The following is a 15569-nucleotide window of genomic DNA, read 5'->3' as shown; positions in this document are numbered from 1 at the left end:
TGTTAATTCATATTCCTGAAGAGACAAAAGCTATGCCAGAGGGAGAGTATTAACAAAATACACGTGAGTACCTGGGACATTCATATAGAAAACTACCTAGAAAAAAAGACACCAAACTTCACCACCTACAGAATTCCAGTTGCTAGGTAGCAACTGGGATGGTGGTTGGCCAGAAAGAAACTGGCTCCATGTGGTTCCACGTCAACCCCGCCACCACCACAAGGTAATCCTAGAACACGAGATCCGCAAAGCCAAACCAAACTTCTCTTTGCCTCTTATGCTGAATTTTGAGAGCGCGAGATGGGTCCAGCCGATTGCTACTTCCCACCTTGCAAAGTTCAGCAGTGGCTGCTGGCAACCGGTGACCACGACAGGTATGTCAAAGGCTAGCCCGATTGCCAAGTGATGGGCTAACACTTCCAGCCAAACCGGTGCACTTAAAACCTGGAGAAACTTCATCCAGATCTGTTTCCCAATAATTGGCTTTTGAGTTCTGTCATTTTCTTGGGCGGGGGGGGACCCTCCGATCTCAGGAAATGAAGCAAAATTAGGGAGGTAAAAGTCATTGAGAAGACGTTCACATGTCTGGAGCAGGTACTCTGTTCTACAACTAAGCGTCTGCGGTTAGAAAGGTCGGATCCAAGAGAGCTGTTCTGGGTTGAAGGAAGTTCTGGTCACTCCTAAGAAGTTCTTCAGCTTTGCAGAAAATAGAGGCTCCCTCAGAATGAATCACCTCCCTCAAAGGTGTCAAGGTGGTTTCACGCCAATTTAGATAAACTGCTTTCTCCACTGCATTTAGGCAAGGTTTAAAGGGGATTGGGGTTATAGTATAGTATAAAGGCAAGATGGCTAAGAGGGAGGAGGCCTTAGTCTTCAAATGAGAGGAGTTTTTAAAGCAAGAGGATTGTAACCAGAATTTCTCTCTCTCACTTGGTCTGAACATGAGGAAGTGAACTCGAGACCTAAACTGTCAAAGCCTATTGTGATTGTTTGAGAGGCGGTTCCAAAAGACATAATTTTACCTCTGCAACTTTGAGGAACTCTGAAATTCTGGTCATCCTAGTGAGGAATTTCTTATAGATGTCAAGGCCTTCCTTGCACTGGTTCTTTTTCATATCGAAATATTTTTCTGCCAAAGAAGAAAAAAATAATCAAGTCAAATATATCTGTTGCCAACTTGTACTTCCCAAGCGCTTAGTACAGTGCTCTGCACACAGTAAGCGCTCAATAAATACGATTGATCGATTGATTAATATTAGGGAGAGGTGGCTACATTTCTTGGCCCTCACCTCCCCCCCGCAAAAAAAAGCCATTTATTTTAATTCTGCTCTAAACTTCCCTTAAATTCCAGAAACCATGCAGGTACTTGTATAATCATACACAAAGTAGCTTATACAAACTTGGTGCTTTTTTTAAACTGTAGAAGCTCAAAGTTACTTGAAAGAGATCTTAACATCTTTTAAGCATCTTAAAACATCTTAACATCTTAACCCCTTTTAGACTGTGAGCCCACTGTTGGGTAGGGACTGTCTCTATGTGATGCCAATTTGTACTTCCCAAGCGCTTAGTACAGTGCTCTGCACATAGTAAGCGCTCAATAAATACGATTGATTGATTGATTGATTAAGCAAGCATGCATGTACAGATTTTATACACAGATTTAATGCGCATGATTCAAACAGTAAAATAAGACCCGCAAAGGACTGTCCACCTAATCTGCTTTAACAGTTAAGATAAGCTTAACCTTTCTGCCTGAATATTCGAGTGAATTCCCCAGGTAAGGTTGAAATGTAACTGTACAATCACACAAAAATATTAAAATACTTGAATACAAAACACAAAAATCAATAAATAGCATCCTAAGAAATAAAAACTACAAGAGAAAATACCTACTTAAAAAAGATGCGGAGTATAAAAATCATGGCAGTCAAAATTCATGGCGGGGGGAAAGAAAGAAAAGCCATGTTCTGTGCCAAAAATTCTTGGCTTTGAGTTAGGAAAAGCAAATGCTTTTATGTTTACAAGTGAGTAAAACAGTAATTAGGCACGAGAATATTTAAAGATAAGCCAGTCTTGAGAAAAATGCAGGCCACATTTAGATTCTATTCAGAGCAGTATCACCCTGCTGGCCCAAAGAAAGGATTATTAAGAGGTTTTTTTTGGACAATGAGGGCAAATTCTGGAACATTCTGCAATCTGCCTTCCAAAAACAAAGTGTTCAGATGTGCGTTCAAAGCTCAAAGTGGGGGGAAAAGCGATTCCTGACCGATGAATGCGGTTAGCAAGATGGGCAAGAAATGCGGTGCTATGAATTAGAGAAATAGTTACCCAAGAGATTAATTATTCCTTCGTTATAGGCTGCAAAGAGTCTAATGGCATCTTTGAACAGGAGCATGAAGGCCGCATTTATTACACCATTTGTCAGCTCATTACTATTCACCTGGAAAAATCAGGAAAAGTCATTGGCCACCTAAACAGAAAGTCTTTAACTTCAAAGCCCCTCTATCATTAACTGCCTTCAAGTTACAGTATCGTAAACATTCTCTATGTTCCAAAAATAAAACCAGAAATTAACTGCTATAGCCAACTTTACATAACTGGAAAACTATTCTAGAAATGCATATTGACAGGAGAATCTCCAGGGAACAATTCCAACGATCAACAGGTTTTAACTGAAACACTGCAGTTTAAAGGTAGTCTTCCTTTCCAATCACGGAACAACCATCACGAGCTTATGAAAATGTCAGATTCAGACGGGTTTAAGGTTATCAAGAAAGGCTCATCATTTTTTAGGATCAGAGCCATAATCACTCAGGGTCTGAAAAGATATCCTGAGAAGGCTGAAAAAACACATATTGTGACCAGAAAACAACTCCGTGGCTTTGGCTGCAGGAAAATTGAATTTGCAGGTGATTGTGCTTTCTGGAAACTTTCATGTTCAAACAGCCTACAAGAAGTTTCCCTTATCGTTAAGTAGCCACTATCCTTGGGGTAAGTCTTAAGCCTCCCTGTTCTCCCTCGAATAATGAAGTGATTTAGTGTTTACTGCTTCATATCTATACCTTCTGGGTTCAAGACACCCCCCACCCCCAAGAGATTCAATCCAGCAAGCTTCCATTCACTGTATCCAATAAGCCAACCCACCCAAGGCATGGATTTTACATGCTCTCCTCCCCCGGTTATAATGTTCAATGCCATTATCGGACGGTGATTGTTCCATGTGCATGTAAACTTTTTTTGAGTGAAGTTTTGGGTGTCCCGATCACTTCTGCCAGTCCCCTTGAAGCGGTCCACTCAGCAATTCAGCAAGCCTCGCGGGCAGTCGAGCTGGGCAGAGGCCCCAATAATCCATGGAGGCAACTGTGAGTCCTAAATTCACCCCTAGACAACACGTGCTGGGGTCACTTGAGTCGTAGTCCCTCTGAATGTCCGCATCCCCTCCCCGCAAAGCCTCTGGCCCCAGGACCCTCCTGCCAGCTCTGATAGCAAAACAGGTTGGTGATAAGTCAGGCCAGGTTATCGGCAGAGCATCAATCCTACTGAGAGCTCACCTCCTCCAGGAGGTCTTCCCAGACTGAGCCCCCTTTTTCCTCTCCCCATCCCCCCCGCCCTACCTCCTTCCCCTCCCCACAGCACCTGTATATATGTTTGTACAGATTTATTACTCTATTTTACTTGTACATATTTACTACTCTATTTTGTCAACGATGTGCATCTAGCTTTACTTCTATTTATTCTGATGACCTGACACCTGACCACATGTTTTGTTTTGTTGTCTGTCTAGACTGTGAGCCCGCTGTTGGGTAGGGACCGTCTCTATATGTTGCCAACTTGTACTTCCCAAGCGCTTACTAGAGTGCTCTGCACACAGTAAGCGCTCAATAAATACGATTGAATGAATGAATGGTGCTCTGCACACAGTAAGCGCTCACTAAATACGAATGAATGAATGAGTCAATGAATCAATGCTCAACTAAATTCCCTGCAGTAACTCTCTCCTCCTTTTTCTAGGTCTTCAAAGTGTGAGGGTGAACGCCCGTCCCTCCTTTCCCCCCAACCCGGCAGCTCGGGGAAGCAGGAGAATGGAGACTTCTGGAAGTCCCCAAGGCCCAGAAGCTGCAAGGATTCTCCAAGGATTCACGTTCTACTATTAGACAGGTCTCCAAGGCCCTCTAATGGGCAAAGAAGCCCAGGAAGTATGAACACGAGCTGGCAGAAATGTCTCGATCGGCTTATCTTCTACGTAGCATCCTGGGCGACCATCCGCCTGAGGTCTTAGATTTCTTCTCTTCCTAGGCCCACCCAACCTTCTCGCCCTATATTTTCCACCCCGTTTATGATCCTGCCTCTCCTTTTTGCAGCTTTCATCAGGGAAATTACACCCGTGGAGGAAAGAGGGCCTCTGAACAAAAGGCGCAGCCTAACAATCAAAAACTCGCTCTTTACACAAGCTTTCTCCATAACTACCTTCTTATATCTTGATGATAAATATCGCCACTATTTGAGTAAACTGTCTCAAGTGGATGAGTTTGCTTATATATACACACATGTTCACCACACCAAACTTAAACATGTCCTTTAAAGCTACACAACACAAATGATGGGGATAAAACCCTCTCATGCAAACAGTTCAGAAGCTGTTATACGACAGCTGGACAATTTTTTTTTATTTACTCCTGAAAAGCAATTTTATCTGCCTATACCCAGGACCCACTTGAAAATTCGTTAAACCTCTGGTTATCAAGAGGGTACAGAACATTATCCTGCGATAACCACTTGCATTTCCAAGTATTTCTAAATGGTTCTGTCGGGATAAATGCCAAGCAAAGGAAAGCACTTATAATGAATATGTTTACGACACCCTTCTAAGACTAAACGCCCCCTTCAAAAGATGTTTGTAAACAGGGTGACAACAAGCTACATCCCTCCTCTTCTCTCCTCCTCCCTTCCTCCTCTCTTTAGTGTGCTGAGACATCGGCATAAGGAAAGCCCTGCACCCTCACTGGGGTAGTCCTAACGCAATTAGAGAAAATGGAAGGTAATTTAATTTGGAACGAGAAGTCAGAATTGCTGGTTCCTTTTAAGTTACCGCAACCTATTAGAAATGAACCACGCCATAAAAATCCTTAGAGTAAACTTACATTGAAGTCAAGAAGTGCGTCCATTTGATTCTGAATAATCGGTACAGTTTTGAGGAGTTTTTCCGTGTTCATCGTTCTCATAACTCCATCTGCCCTGTTAGACAAGGAGGAGGATCAACTGAATGTTTCTAAATAGCTTTTCATTGGCTCCTAGTTAAAGCCTGGAGCGAGAACAGATATCAACAGGAAATATTTCCTCCCCTCAATGGAGGAAAAATGTAGACTCGTAAAATGGGTCTCACCCAGTCAGGAAGCAGGCAGCCAGCAGTAACCAAGGTGGGACCTGCCAACTGACTGGACTTAAGATCACTGATCCAAAAACTAGTACAGATAATAAGAAATCTCTCTCAACAAATCTGCCACCACCCAAACACAAAGGTCTGAGTTTAAAAAAAGACCCAACTTTCACGAGATCATCTCACGTGCAGTGAACGAAGGCAAGACAAATCCAGAGGGATGCATTCTCCTTTCAGGGCAATTATTTAAACATCCCTAAATGACAGTCAATTTACAAGGCATCTTTTCAGGTGCCTTAAAGCTGTTAATGTCTGTGCCTTCTTGGTAGAAAATGACCTCCCTGGAACTCAACACACTGCAGCAGCCCTTTGCATTTGATCCCGTGACTTCATTTAAATCAATCCAGAAGCATTCCTTTGCTCTTCCTACCCTCCCCCATCTTTATAAAGCAACACAAGCAGCAGAAAGCAGTATGGCCTAGAGCACAGATCAGAAGACCTGGGTTCTAATTCCAGCTCCACCATTCGTCAGCTCTGTGACCTTGGACAAGTCATTTCCCTTTTCTGGGCCTCAGTTATCTCATTTGTAACATGGGGATTAAGACCGTGGGCCCCATGTGGGAAATGGACTGTGTCCAACCTGATTAGCTTGTATCTAACCCAACCCTAATTACAGTGCCTAACACATGGTAAAAGCTTAATACCATTTAAAAAAACCCAATACAACACACACACACACAAAATAAGACCTCTTCCTGGAGAAAATGAGCAGGTTTGTACGCAAAGGTACACTACCTTAGACATTAAACTAACTTAATTTTTTTTTTAAAAAAAGCAAAAACTCACTGACCCCATTTTTCAAGGGTAAAAAAGGATTCCCTGTAGTATCCGATGACCTTCAAAAGTATCCTTCCTGAAGCCACTGGAGGGGGCGGGGGGTGAGGGGGAATTGCTAGCTTTTTTTGAGGGGAAGAGAAATCTCTGGATGATGTTACAAGCTAAGGGACCTGAAGTTACTTGGAAGTATAGCTTGAGGATTGCAGTCCAGGTCGAATAGCCCTAATTATTTAGTAACTACATTGTGAGAATCCGCTAATGCATCTTCTAGCCAGGAATTCTCACCGTGAACCCACACAAACCTGACGGCCCATTGTTTATGACCGATGTTAAACTGTCACCATCTTAAGACTACGTAAATATGAAACAGGCCCGCAAAATTTCTTGAAATCACTGTAATTTCATTCAAGTCTGCATTTGTGTCAGACTCCACTGTGATCTGGTTTGACAACCCAGCTGATACAGTGCTTCTCCTGCCCAAAACACGTAACACAGAGCCAGGCAGAATCTTCCAGGTTTCCAGACTTCTGAACTCCACACTATTAATAAAAACCTTGTTGTGGGAAGGGAACATGCCTACCGACTCTTTTAAAAGCTCTCCCAAGCTCTCAGTACAGTGCTCTGCATACAATAAGCGCTTAATACCACGGATTGATTAAAGAGATAATAACGATGTTATTGCCACTGGCGCTTGCCACTGGAACTGAAAGATTTCTTGGGAAAGCTCTCCTCTGGGTGACGATGAGTCTCCTCGGGGAAGAGCAGCGAGTGTGAGACAGCTGGTTCTGCTGAAAGTTTGGAAGCAGGACTTTTCTGTTAGGTTTGAGAGGCAAGGACCCCTCCCAGATTCCTGACCACCAAGTGAGCCCCGATCTGGAACGTGAAGCATTTTACCTGACAATCTGGCTCCCAGGCGTGTTTTGGGGGAGCCCTCCCGATGGGGGCCGTTAGACTTCAGAGAGACTTGGCTACAACTAAGGCTACATTAGCCCTCCAAAATGTGGCAGTAACGTGGAAGACTGGTTCTTGAAGAACCCCCTGGTACGGGGCACAGCCACCGCACAAAGGCACCCAATTGCTTTCTCCCCGCTCAGCACCGTGCCACGTTCTACCCTGATGCATGCCAGCAAAAGAATGTTTCCAAATTCCTCGACGGCATTCCAGACTAAGCACGCAATGAAAACACACTGCGGCAGAACTGAACTCCAGATCTCGAACTGCTACTGCCCCTGGAAAAACCTTCCAATTTTTTTTTGCTTCTAAGAGGGGACGATCATCACTAGAAAGGTGTGTAAGGGAAATTGCCTGCGGGAGGTCTATGCTTAGCAGGTTAGTTCCCTCCCAAAGAAGGAAATGGCCTTTGGGGAAGGGAAGGGGAAAAATTCCACAGCTCTGCCATTTAAAGGGTCTTGACTATCATTAGCCCACGCAGCCAAGCTTCCTTTAGGGGATCCTATCGCCAACCTCCCCGTTACCTTTTCGGGAGACTCCCCCTTCATAACCCCACTGACTCACTGTGACCATGACACCCTGGGATTAAGGAAAATTAACTGCCTTCAGAAATTGAAAGCGTGGACTATGAACTGTGTCTAGCCAAATAACCTGCAGATCACCGCCCCTGCCGCCCCAACCTACCGCACCAGTTAAAAATGGGACATCAAACCAAACAACTGGCCATTCAATTCACTAGTTTTCTAACAGGGCAACAGCCAAGCATGCTTCTACTCACTGTGAGAAATTCACTTAGCTGGCAGGCATGCATCCAATTTTATTTCATGGTCCAATTTTTGAGTCTCTAATACTGTTTGTTTGGGCAATCCACACCCTGCTGTATTTTAAAGCCAGGAGCAGAGGGAAAGGTTCACAACAAGTCAATCCCAAAACAATTCAATGCTAGGCAAAATGAGCACCCAACATCAACCTCTAATTTCCATTCTCCAGAAACGCTTTTATGCGCGTGACAATTTTATAAAGACCCAAAATACAGTTAAACGCCATGCCCTCTTTGTCTTGATAAAGGGAAGTTAAAACCCTCTGGGCTCTATCAGATACGATAATCCTTTCAGGAGTTTCAGGGCAATGTTTTAGCAAAGTGCAGGCAAGCTGTTCCCTCTGAAAACTACCGTGGGAAAGAGTTGGCATCGGTTCCTTAAGGAACCTCGATCGGAACAACCAGATTCTTGGAGGCCGACCGAAAGAGCTGGAATTCGGCGGCAAGCCGTTTTTCACGAGCCACTAAAGTGTCAATGGGAGGAAGAGGGAGGGAGGGTGTCACCAACCAGCGGCTGCTTCGTGATGACACGGCCCCAACCGATGGTCACCGCAGAGCGGAGCTGCCAAGCGTCGACGTGGGCTCTGGAAAGAGCCAGGCCTGGGCCGAGGTCCTGAGCGGGTCCCCTTAGACCTGGTGTCTGGGGCTCCGCTACTCTACGACTGGTTCCAGAGGGTCAGCAGACGATGGGGTAAAGACAGAAGCTGTAGCAGGCTGCATAAAAGGCTCCTTGGTCTTCTCCCCCAGGAAGGCTACAGCAGGAAAGCTCCCAGGATCAGAGTTAGGGGAGTGGAAGCTGCTCCACAACTGAAGGGATCTCCGTCCCGGGCTTCCAGGGAGCCACATTATCAACATAATCTCAAGTACTACGGCAAGTGCTGGGTTTGAAAGGGAACGGACTCTCGGAACTTGGCTCAGATAAGCCAAAGACTTAAAGAGCCCACTTTGGGAGGAAGTCGACTGTACTTGACAAATGAAGAGGGGTCACACGTGAAAAAAAAAATCATCCATCTTCTTGGTTGTTTTTTTTTTTTTTTATCAAAGTCAGGAAAAGGCCAGGGATCTAAAAAGACCAGTATAACGCACAACAAACCAAAATAAACGTAATTTCCCCCCAAGTCTCTCAAATAAACATTTGTGCTATTCAAAAGTGGAGAAGCATCAGGGCTCAGTGGAAGGAGCACGGGCTTTGGAGTCAGAGGTCACGGGTTCAAATCCCGGCTCCGCCAATTGTCAGCTGTGTGACTTCGGGCAAGTCACTTCACTTCTCTGGGCCTCAGTTCCCTCATCTGTAAAATGGGGATGAAGACTGAGAGCCCCCCCGTGGGACAACCCATCACCTTGTAACCTCCCCAGCGCTTAGAACAGTGCTCTGCACACAGTAAGCGCTTAATAAATGCCATTTAAAAAAAAAAGCACCGTTAACTTTTAAGGCTTTGAAATGGACACAGGCTTGTCATGACCTCAACCCATTAAGATAACACTGGTGGGAGAGAAGGAAACTTAACTTACCCTCTTTTCACTTTTGTGAAGTCAAACGCAACTTGCCTGTAAGAAACTGCTTTTTCATTTAGATACCTACTATATCGCCTAATAAATGTAGACATGTCATAACCTACAGAGAGAGAAACAACGGTTCAATCATTTTCGGATGAAATTCCCTCCCCACAGTTCTGCTGACATTGTAATAAAAGGGAAGTCAGGCCTATCAAGAGGTCTGATAAGCCCCGTTTGATCTCTGGCATAAATTCCATCCTCTAGATAAGCTCCTTTTGATCTCTAGAATAAATTCAATCCCCTCAAGCCGGAGCAGGTTGTCCACTTCCACAACTTCCATGGGCCAGGGAGGATCATGGCTCCAAAAGACTGAGAAAGTTACACCCCTCTTCCAGGGTGCCACTGCTAATTCACAGAAGTCGCTCAGCACTTATCAGAACTACAAATTCGAGGAACCCCCGGGAGCAATTCCTCCCCTCCAAAAGCGAGATTCAGCAGACTGAATGCTGGTGACAGACTTGGCTCAGACCACGCTCCATTGCAATATGGCTGGCAAAACTGGGTTACATCTTTAATTCCGAAAGATTACTACCCTGGATGAGAAAGGGTAGGTTGAAAATACGATAGGCCACGCGCTCAAGGCAGCATGCTTCTAACTCCTCCCTTCCAGGCAAACGTAGGAACGTTAGGTGGCAAGGAAAATAGAACACATAATCCCCAAATGTTGGTTTTATTGACCGTTGGTGGATAAGCAAGTTTAATCCTCAGTTCCAGCTCAACGTTCCATTTGAATTCAAATCTCCTCTGAATTCACAAATACTACGTCACTTTTTAATTATATATTGACATATATAGTTCAACTGTATAAAGAAAAAAAAAATAATCAGAGTTTCCACCTGATTCCACGACTTAGTCTATGTCTTCCCTCTCCATCACATTCTCTAAGTAACAGAAAACATTCACGTCTGTGGACACTCTGTTCCTACCTTTCAAGATTGTACAAAGAAAGTTGACCTTACCCTGCAATCCACTTTTATCCAGGAAATTACTTAAATTAAACAATGTGTTTCTTGATGCCAGATACTGGATAAAGCGCTATGTGCCGGGGGGAAAGAACACAAAGTTAATTCAGGACATTTTTTGATTCCATATAAATAATTGAAACATTTTAAAAGTTACGACGAATTGCAATGTTGGACTAAGCCTTGAAATTCACTATCAGTGCATGAAATTCATAAGTCTCCTAAGTGAAGCAGCGTGGCTCAGTGGAAAGAGCCCGGACTTTGGAGTCAGAGGTCATGGGTTCGAATCCTGGCTCTGCCACTCGTCAGCTGTGTGACTTTGGGAAAGTCACTTAACTTCTCTGGGCCTCAGTTACCTCATCTGTAAAATGGGGATGAAGACTGTGAGCCCCCTATGGGACAACCTGATCACCTTGTATACCCCCAGTGCTTAGAACAGTGCCTTGCACATAGTAAGCGCTTAATAAATGCCATTAAAAAAAAAGTGTATTTCAGCCGATCTAAGAATCTGGATATTGTAACTTGCCTACAGATACTAAGAAACAAAGTTCACTACATACGGAAGGCTCACAGACTTAGAGTGGGAGGAAAAATTAAAGTCTGTATTTCGGATTCTAATTTATTTGTATTTTATAAGTGTCAATTTCAGACAACTTGCACAAGTCATTACTTTATTCCAAGTGCACAGAAGCACCACTAAACCAATAGGCTGAAAATTTCCACTTGCGCTCGAAGGAGGTGACGGGAGGCTAAGAATTGTCTGTGATGATCGTGTTCTCTCCTACAGGACTGCTTTCCAACTTGTACTTCCCAAGCGCTTAGTACAGTGCTCTGCACACAGTAAGCGCTCAATATATACGATTGATTGATTGACTTACATGCTAGACTTTCATGAGCCCAAAGCATTTCCAGACCGGTTAAAACCTAAGCCAGACGGGCAGAAGAAGAGTCCAGAGCAAAAGCAACTGCTGATAAACCTTCGACATTTTCACTGCATTTTCTGATCTTCAAGTGCATTTACGTGTTTTCTCCCTTCCTTAATAGTCCCTCGAAGAACTAGAGTCCCTTCTAATGACTCCCTACTGTTGTCTTTAAAATACCTCATGTACTTTCGCCCTCACAAACACACAGCTCTACTTTTTGCTGTCTCACCTAAAAAAATCCCATCACCAGCTTCTCACAACAGCAGCCCCTCTGCCCGACGAGTGATCATTCCAGGAGAAAAGGACGACTTATAGGCCAGCTGTACTTACCTCGTTTCCATACACCATCAGATGATGGGTCGTAATGAGAGACTTGAAGACCACCACCCAGCTACTGTTGGTAGTTCGTTCGAACAAGCTGTCCGCTAACTGAGGGATGTTCACATTCATCTCGTTAGTGCACTGGATCAAATCTGAAAGGTACAAAAAGGTTCACCTCTTCATTCATTTACGCTTTAAGTGAATTTAACACTCACAGAAGTTGAGGACTGCTAGGGCCGAGGGCTCTGAGGACAATGGCGTGGCCAGAAGGCCGCTTTTCTTCTCTCTACACCAAGAGAGCCCATATAGCTCTTTCCTGCTTAGCACTCTTATCACTCTTTTCAGGGCACTTTTAAGAGAAAGAGGGCAGACGCTGAGTTATCGTAAGAGATTTTCACGATTAAAGATATTCTCACACCCTAAGCAGAAGCTCCTTTCCCCACAATGGCTCTGTAACTTCTTCATCCTTTTAAGAGTCCTTCATATGATCTTCACAGACGGAACAAAAATCAACCACAGAGCTTCTTGCCAAGAACAATCCAGTTCCCCTAGGTTAGGCGCCCCACCCATTTCCACGGCGCCATCCACTACTTCTGGAAGATTTCTAGAGGGCAGGCAAGTCACTTTTCATTTTTAGTCCGGGAAACCTGGCCAAAGCAGAGTCACCGGCAGACGGGTCCTTGTATTTAGCGTCCCCTGATGGAAAACAAACGAGCCCGGCGGGAAACCGAGGCTTCTGGTTACTTAATAAGGTAGTTCTTGAGATGTGCACTCAGAGCCTGGCCTCCAAAATCGGGCTTTGAAAAGCTTTCAAAACCCACTAGGGAAGTGAACCCTACTAAACCAGCAGATCTGATTTAAGTAGTGTAACATATACCTAGCTCTATCTCCTGTTTGGCCCCAAACATATGATGTGTCCGAAAGTGAAATCAGTCAGTCTTGTCTACTTTGTCGCCAAACCGAATCATCTTTTAGCACTTTTTCCAGACTGGCTACAGGCCCCAAAGGGAGAAACTGCACAAGCTAATCCTTTTTCATTTATGGCAAGAAAACACAAGTTTTTTCCTAGAAGGTGTTGCCCCTGAGAGAGAGTAGGTTTAAGGCCCACGTTTGAAGGGACTCCGAGAACCTGCTATCTCCTGTTACAGCACTACGTCATAGCTCTGATCGAGGAGGTCTCAGGCAAAACTCGCTCCGTCAATACTGAACACTCGAAACGCTCTGATTCTCCAGCCACGGGTTTTAGGTATGCTTTGTAGGGTTCGAAGAAATGAGCACTAGAGTCCAGGGAAAGCAGACAGCTGTTCAAAGGGACCTGTCCTCGGTCAGCCAGCAGGAGTGTTGGGTCTGGAACTCAACGCAAGGACAGAGAGGAGAAACAATCATCATCTGGGCTGTTGCTTTGCTCTGCAGCAGGCCATCAGAAGCTGGTAATTTTGCCGCCTTCCCTTTAATCACTGTTGAACCTTGCAGAAGAAAATTGTCGTTCTACCCAGGAAAGCTCGGCTGTCCCTATTAGAATGCCTTTGGCCCACAACTAAGGGGTTGGTACAGAGAATCCTGCATTCTGTCTGATATCAAAACATATATTTGGGACTTAAAAGCCATTATGCTTTTAAGAGAAGCAGTGTGGCTCAGTAGGAAAGAGCCCGGGCTTTGGAGTCAGAGGTCATGGGTTCAAATACCCGCTCTGCCAATTGTCAGCTGTGTGACTTTGGGCAAGTCACAACTTCTCTGGGCCTCAGTTCCCTCATCTGGAAAATGGGGATGAAGACTGTGAGCCTCCCGTGGGACAAGCTGATCACCTTGTAACCTCCCCAGCGCTTAGAACAGTGTTCTGCACAGAGTAAGTGCTTAATAAATGCCATTACTATTATTATTATTAGGCAATAGCTAACCGCAGGTCACTAAATCAACCTAATTCCAAGGAAGACTTCTGTTTGGGCACCCCCCGCCCTTCCAAAAAAATAAAATAAAATAAAATAAAACCCAGCCCAACCACCAGCAAAACCCTGGGCTCCAGAGTCAGAGGTGAGACCCTGCCAGTCAGGCTAGGACTGAGAGCCTAGACCAAGCCAGGACAGGTCTACACCTCATTTCCTCTAGGGACAAAGTGGGAGAGGAAGGGAGCACGGGATGGGGGGAGAAAGGACTAATGTATGTGCCGGATTGCTCCCTACAGCTGCTAAGAGTTGCAATCCCAACAGGCCCAGGGGCCACCCTCCATTAGATGCCCCCCCTACTCCCCACATTCCGATTAAGTCACCAGAGCAGATGGGGGGTCCCAGCTTCTGGTCTTGGGCACTTCAGGCCTGTCACCCCCTCCCACACCACTGCTGGGTTATTCCTGGCTCAGTCAGGTACAGTAAACTGCACATTTAATCCACTTAGCCCCCAGCCCGTTTGGCCCGGTCATACCCCCTTATAAGAAAGCAGGACAGATAGAGGAGAACACAAGTCTCACTCATACATGGACTTTCTGGCTATTGACTTTTCCTCCACCCCCTCACATATGTTCCCTAGGAACGGTGAGGAAGAGTTTTGCAGGCCGGCTATTCTCTCATCACCCAATTTCACACCCACCAAGTTCGCCTCCTAATCTGAGGGCTTAAGCCTTGTGCCAAAAGCCGCTCGCCGGCTGACGTCAGACCGGTCTTTCTCAATGAATGGCGCTGAGCCTTGGGGAGCTACAGCTACCAGGGCTATGGGCTACTGTATCAAAAGTAAGGTCACCGCTTAAATTTCATCTGAACTTCACCTAGATTTCTCAAGCCTTGAATCTGATCTCAAGATGAGCCCTATCTGTTAGAGCAAATGATTCTGTCCAACTTGTAATGGTGGTGGCCAAATGTGGAAAGGGACAGATGGCAGAATCGGTGATATTTATTGGGCACTCTGTGTGCACAGCACAGTCCTAATCGGTTGGTACAATGCTAGAGCGTTGATAGACATGAACCTACAATCTATAAGGAAGAGAAAATTACAGATCCATGAGGGAAAGCAGCACAAACAAGCTCTTCAGGAGAAGCTTCACTGCCAGCCATCTGTCCTGAGGCTACTGAGTTGTTTCTTCAACACTTTCAACAAAGTAAACCTTTTCATCTTTGATAACTGGGAGGACAGAATGGTTTAAAAACCAGAGAAGTACCCAACCCTAATACCCTTTGGAAGCACAGGAATGACTACCCTTTTTCTGCTAGTTATTCTGCCGTACTTTCCCAAGAGCTTAGTCCTCTGCCCATTGTAACCACTTAATATATACGACTGATTACCATTTTGACAGGTCTGAATACCTCATTTCCTCTCATCGGGAGAAAAACCATTGAAGTTGGGAACCAGGCTAACAGTGACCATCAAGGGACCCTGTCCACTATTACAGGGCTGGAGGGAATGATATCCCATTTGAACGGGAAGGAGTGGGGCCCAGGGGAAAGAGCACAGGCCTGGGAATTCAGAGGACCTGGGTTCTAATCCCCACTCCGCTAGTACCTGTGTGACCCTGGGCAAGTCACTTCTCTGTGCCTCAATTCCCTCATCTGTAAAATGGGGATTCAATACCTGTTGTTCTTCCTATTTACGCTGTGATTATCACACATCTACACCAGTGCTTAATATAGTGCTTGACACACAACACTATTATTAATATTATTATTATAATAAGGTGCCGGTTAACTGCTCGCTTAATTCCACGAATGACAGCTCTCAGGCCTGAACCTGGGCTCACATTTTTTTTTCCCTGCACAATGTTCCTATTCATAAGGGGTAATCTGAAAATGTTTCCAAGACTGCACTCCACCACTCCGGAAGGAAAATGTTTACCC

General features: G+C 44.9%; 1 protein-coding gene across 4 annotated transcripts in view; it reads right to left on the bottom strand.

Moving 5' to 3' along the window:
* The window catches only part of PICALM (phosphatidylinositol binding clathrin assembly protein), a 62443-nt gene that overhangs the window by 26425 nt on the left and 20449 nt on the right, over positions 1 to 15569 (bottom strand). For all 4 annotated transcript variants that reach the window (XM_038761862.1, XM_038761863.1, XM_038761864.1 and 1 more), the window contains exons 2-7: positions 11758 to 11900; positions 10502 to 10577; positions 9498 to 9600; positions 5142 to 5235; positions 2329 to 2440; positions 1023 to 1129 (exon numbers count right to left, since the gene is read on the bottom strand). In XM_038761862.1, the coding sequence (XP_038617790.1) occupies positions 1023 to 1129; positions 2329 to 2440; positions 5142 to 5235; positions 9498 to 9600; positions 10502 to 10577; positions 11758 to 11900 (635 nt within the window). The remainder of the gene's footprint in view (positions 1 to 1022; positions 1130 to 2328; positions 2441 to 5141; positions 5236 to 9497; positions 9601 to 10501; positions 10578 to 11757; positions 11901 to 15569) is intronic.

Source organism: Tachyglossus aculeatus, chromosome 20, assembly GCF_015852505.1.
Source record: "Tachyglossus aculeatus isolate mTacAcu1 chromosome 20, mTacAcu1.pri, whole genome shotgun sequence".
In the NCBI taxonomy this organism is placed as follows: Eukaryota; Metazoa; Chordata; class Mammalia; order Monotremata; family Tachyglossidae; genus Tachyglossus; species Tachyglossus aculeatus.
Note: the sequence above shows the minus strand (reverse complement) of the source record. Positions and strands in the feature narration are given on the sequence as shown.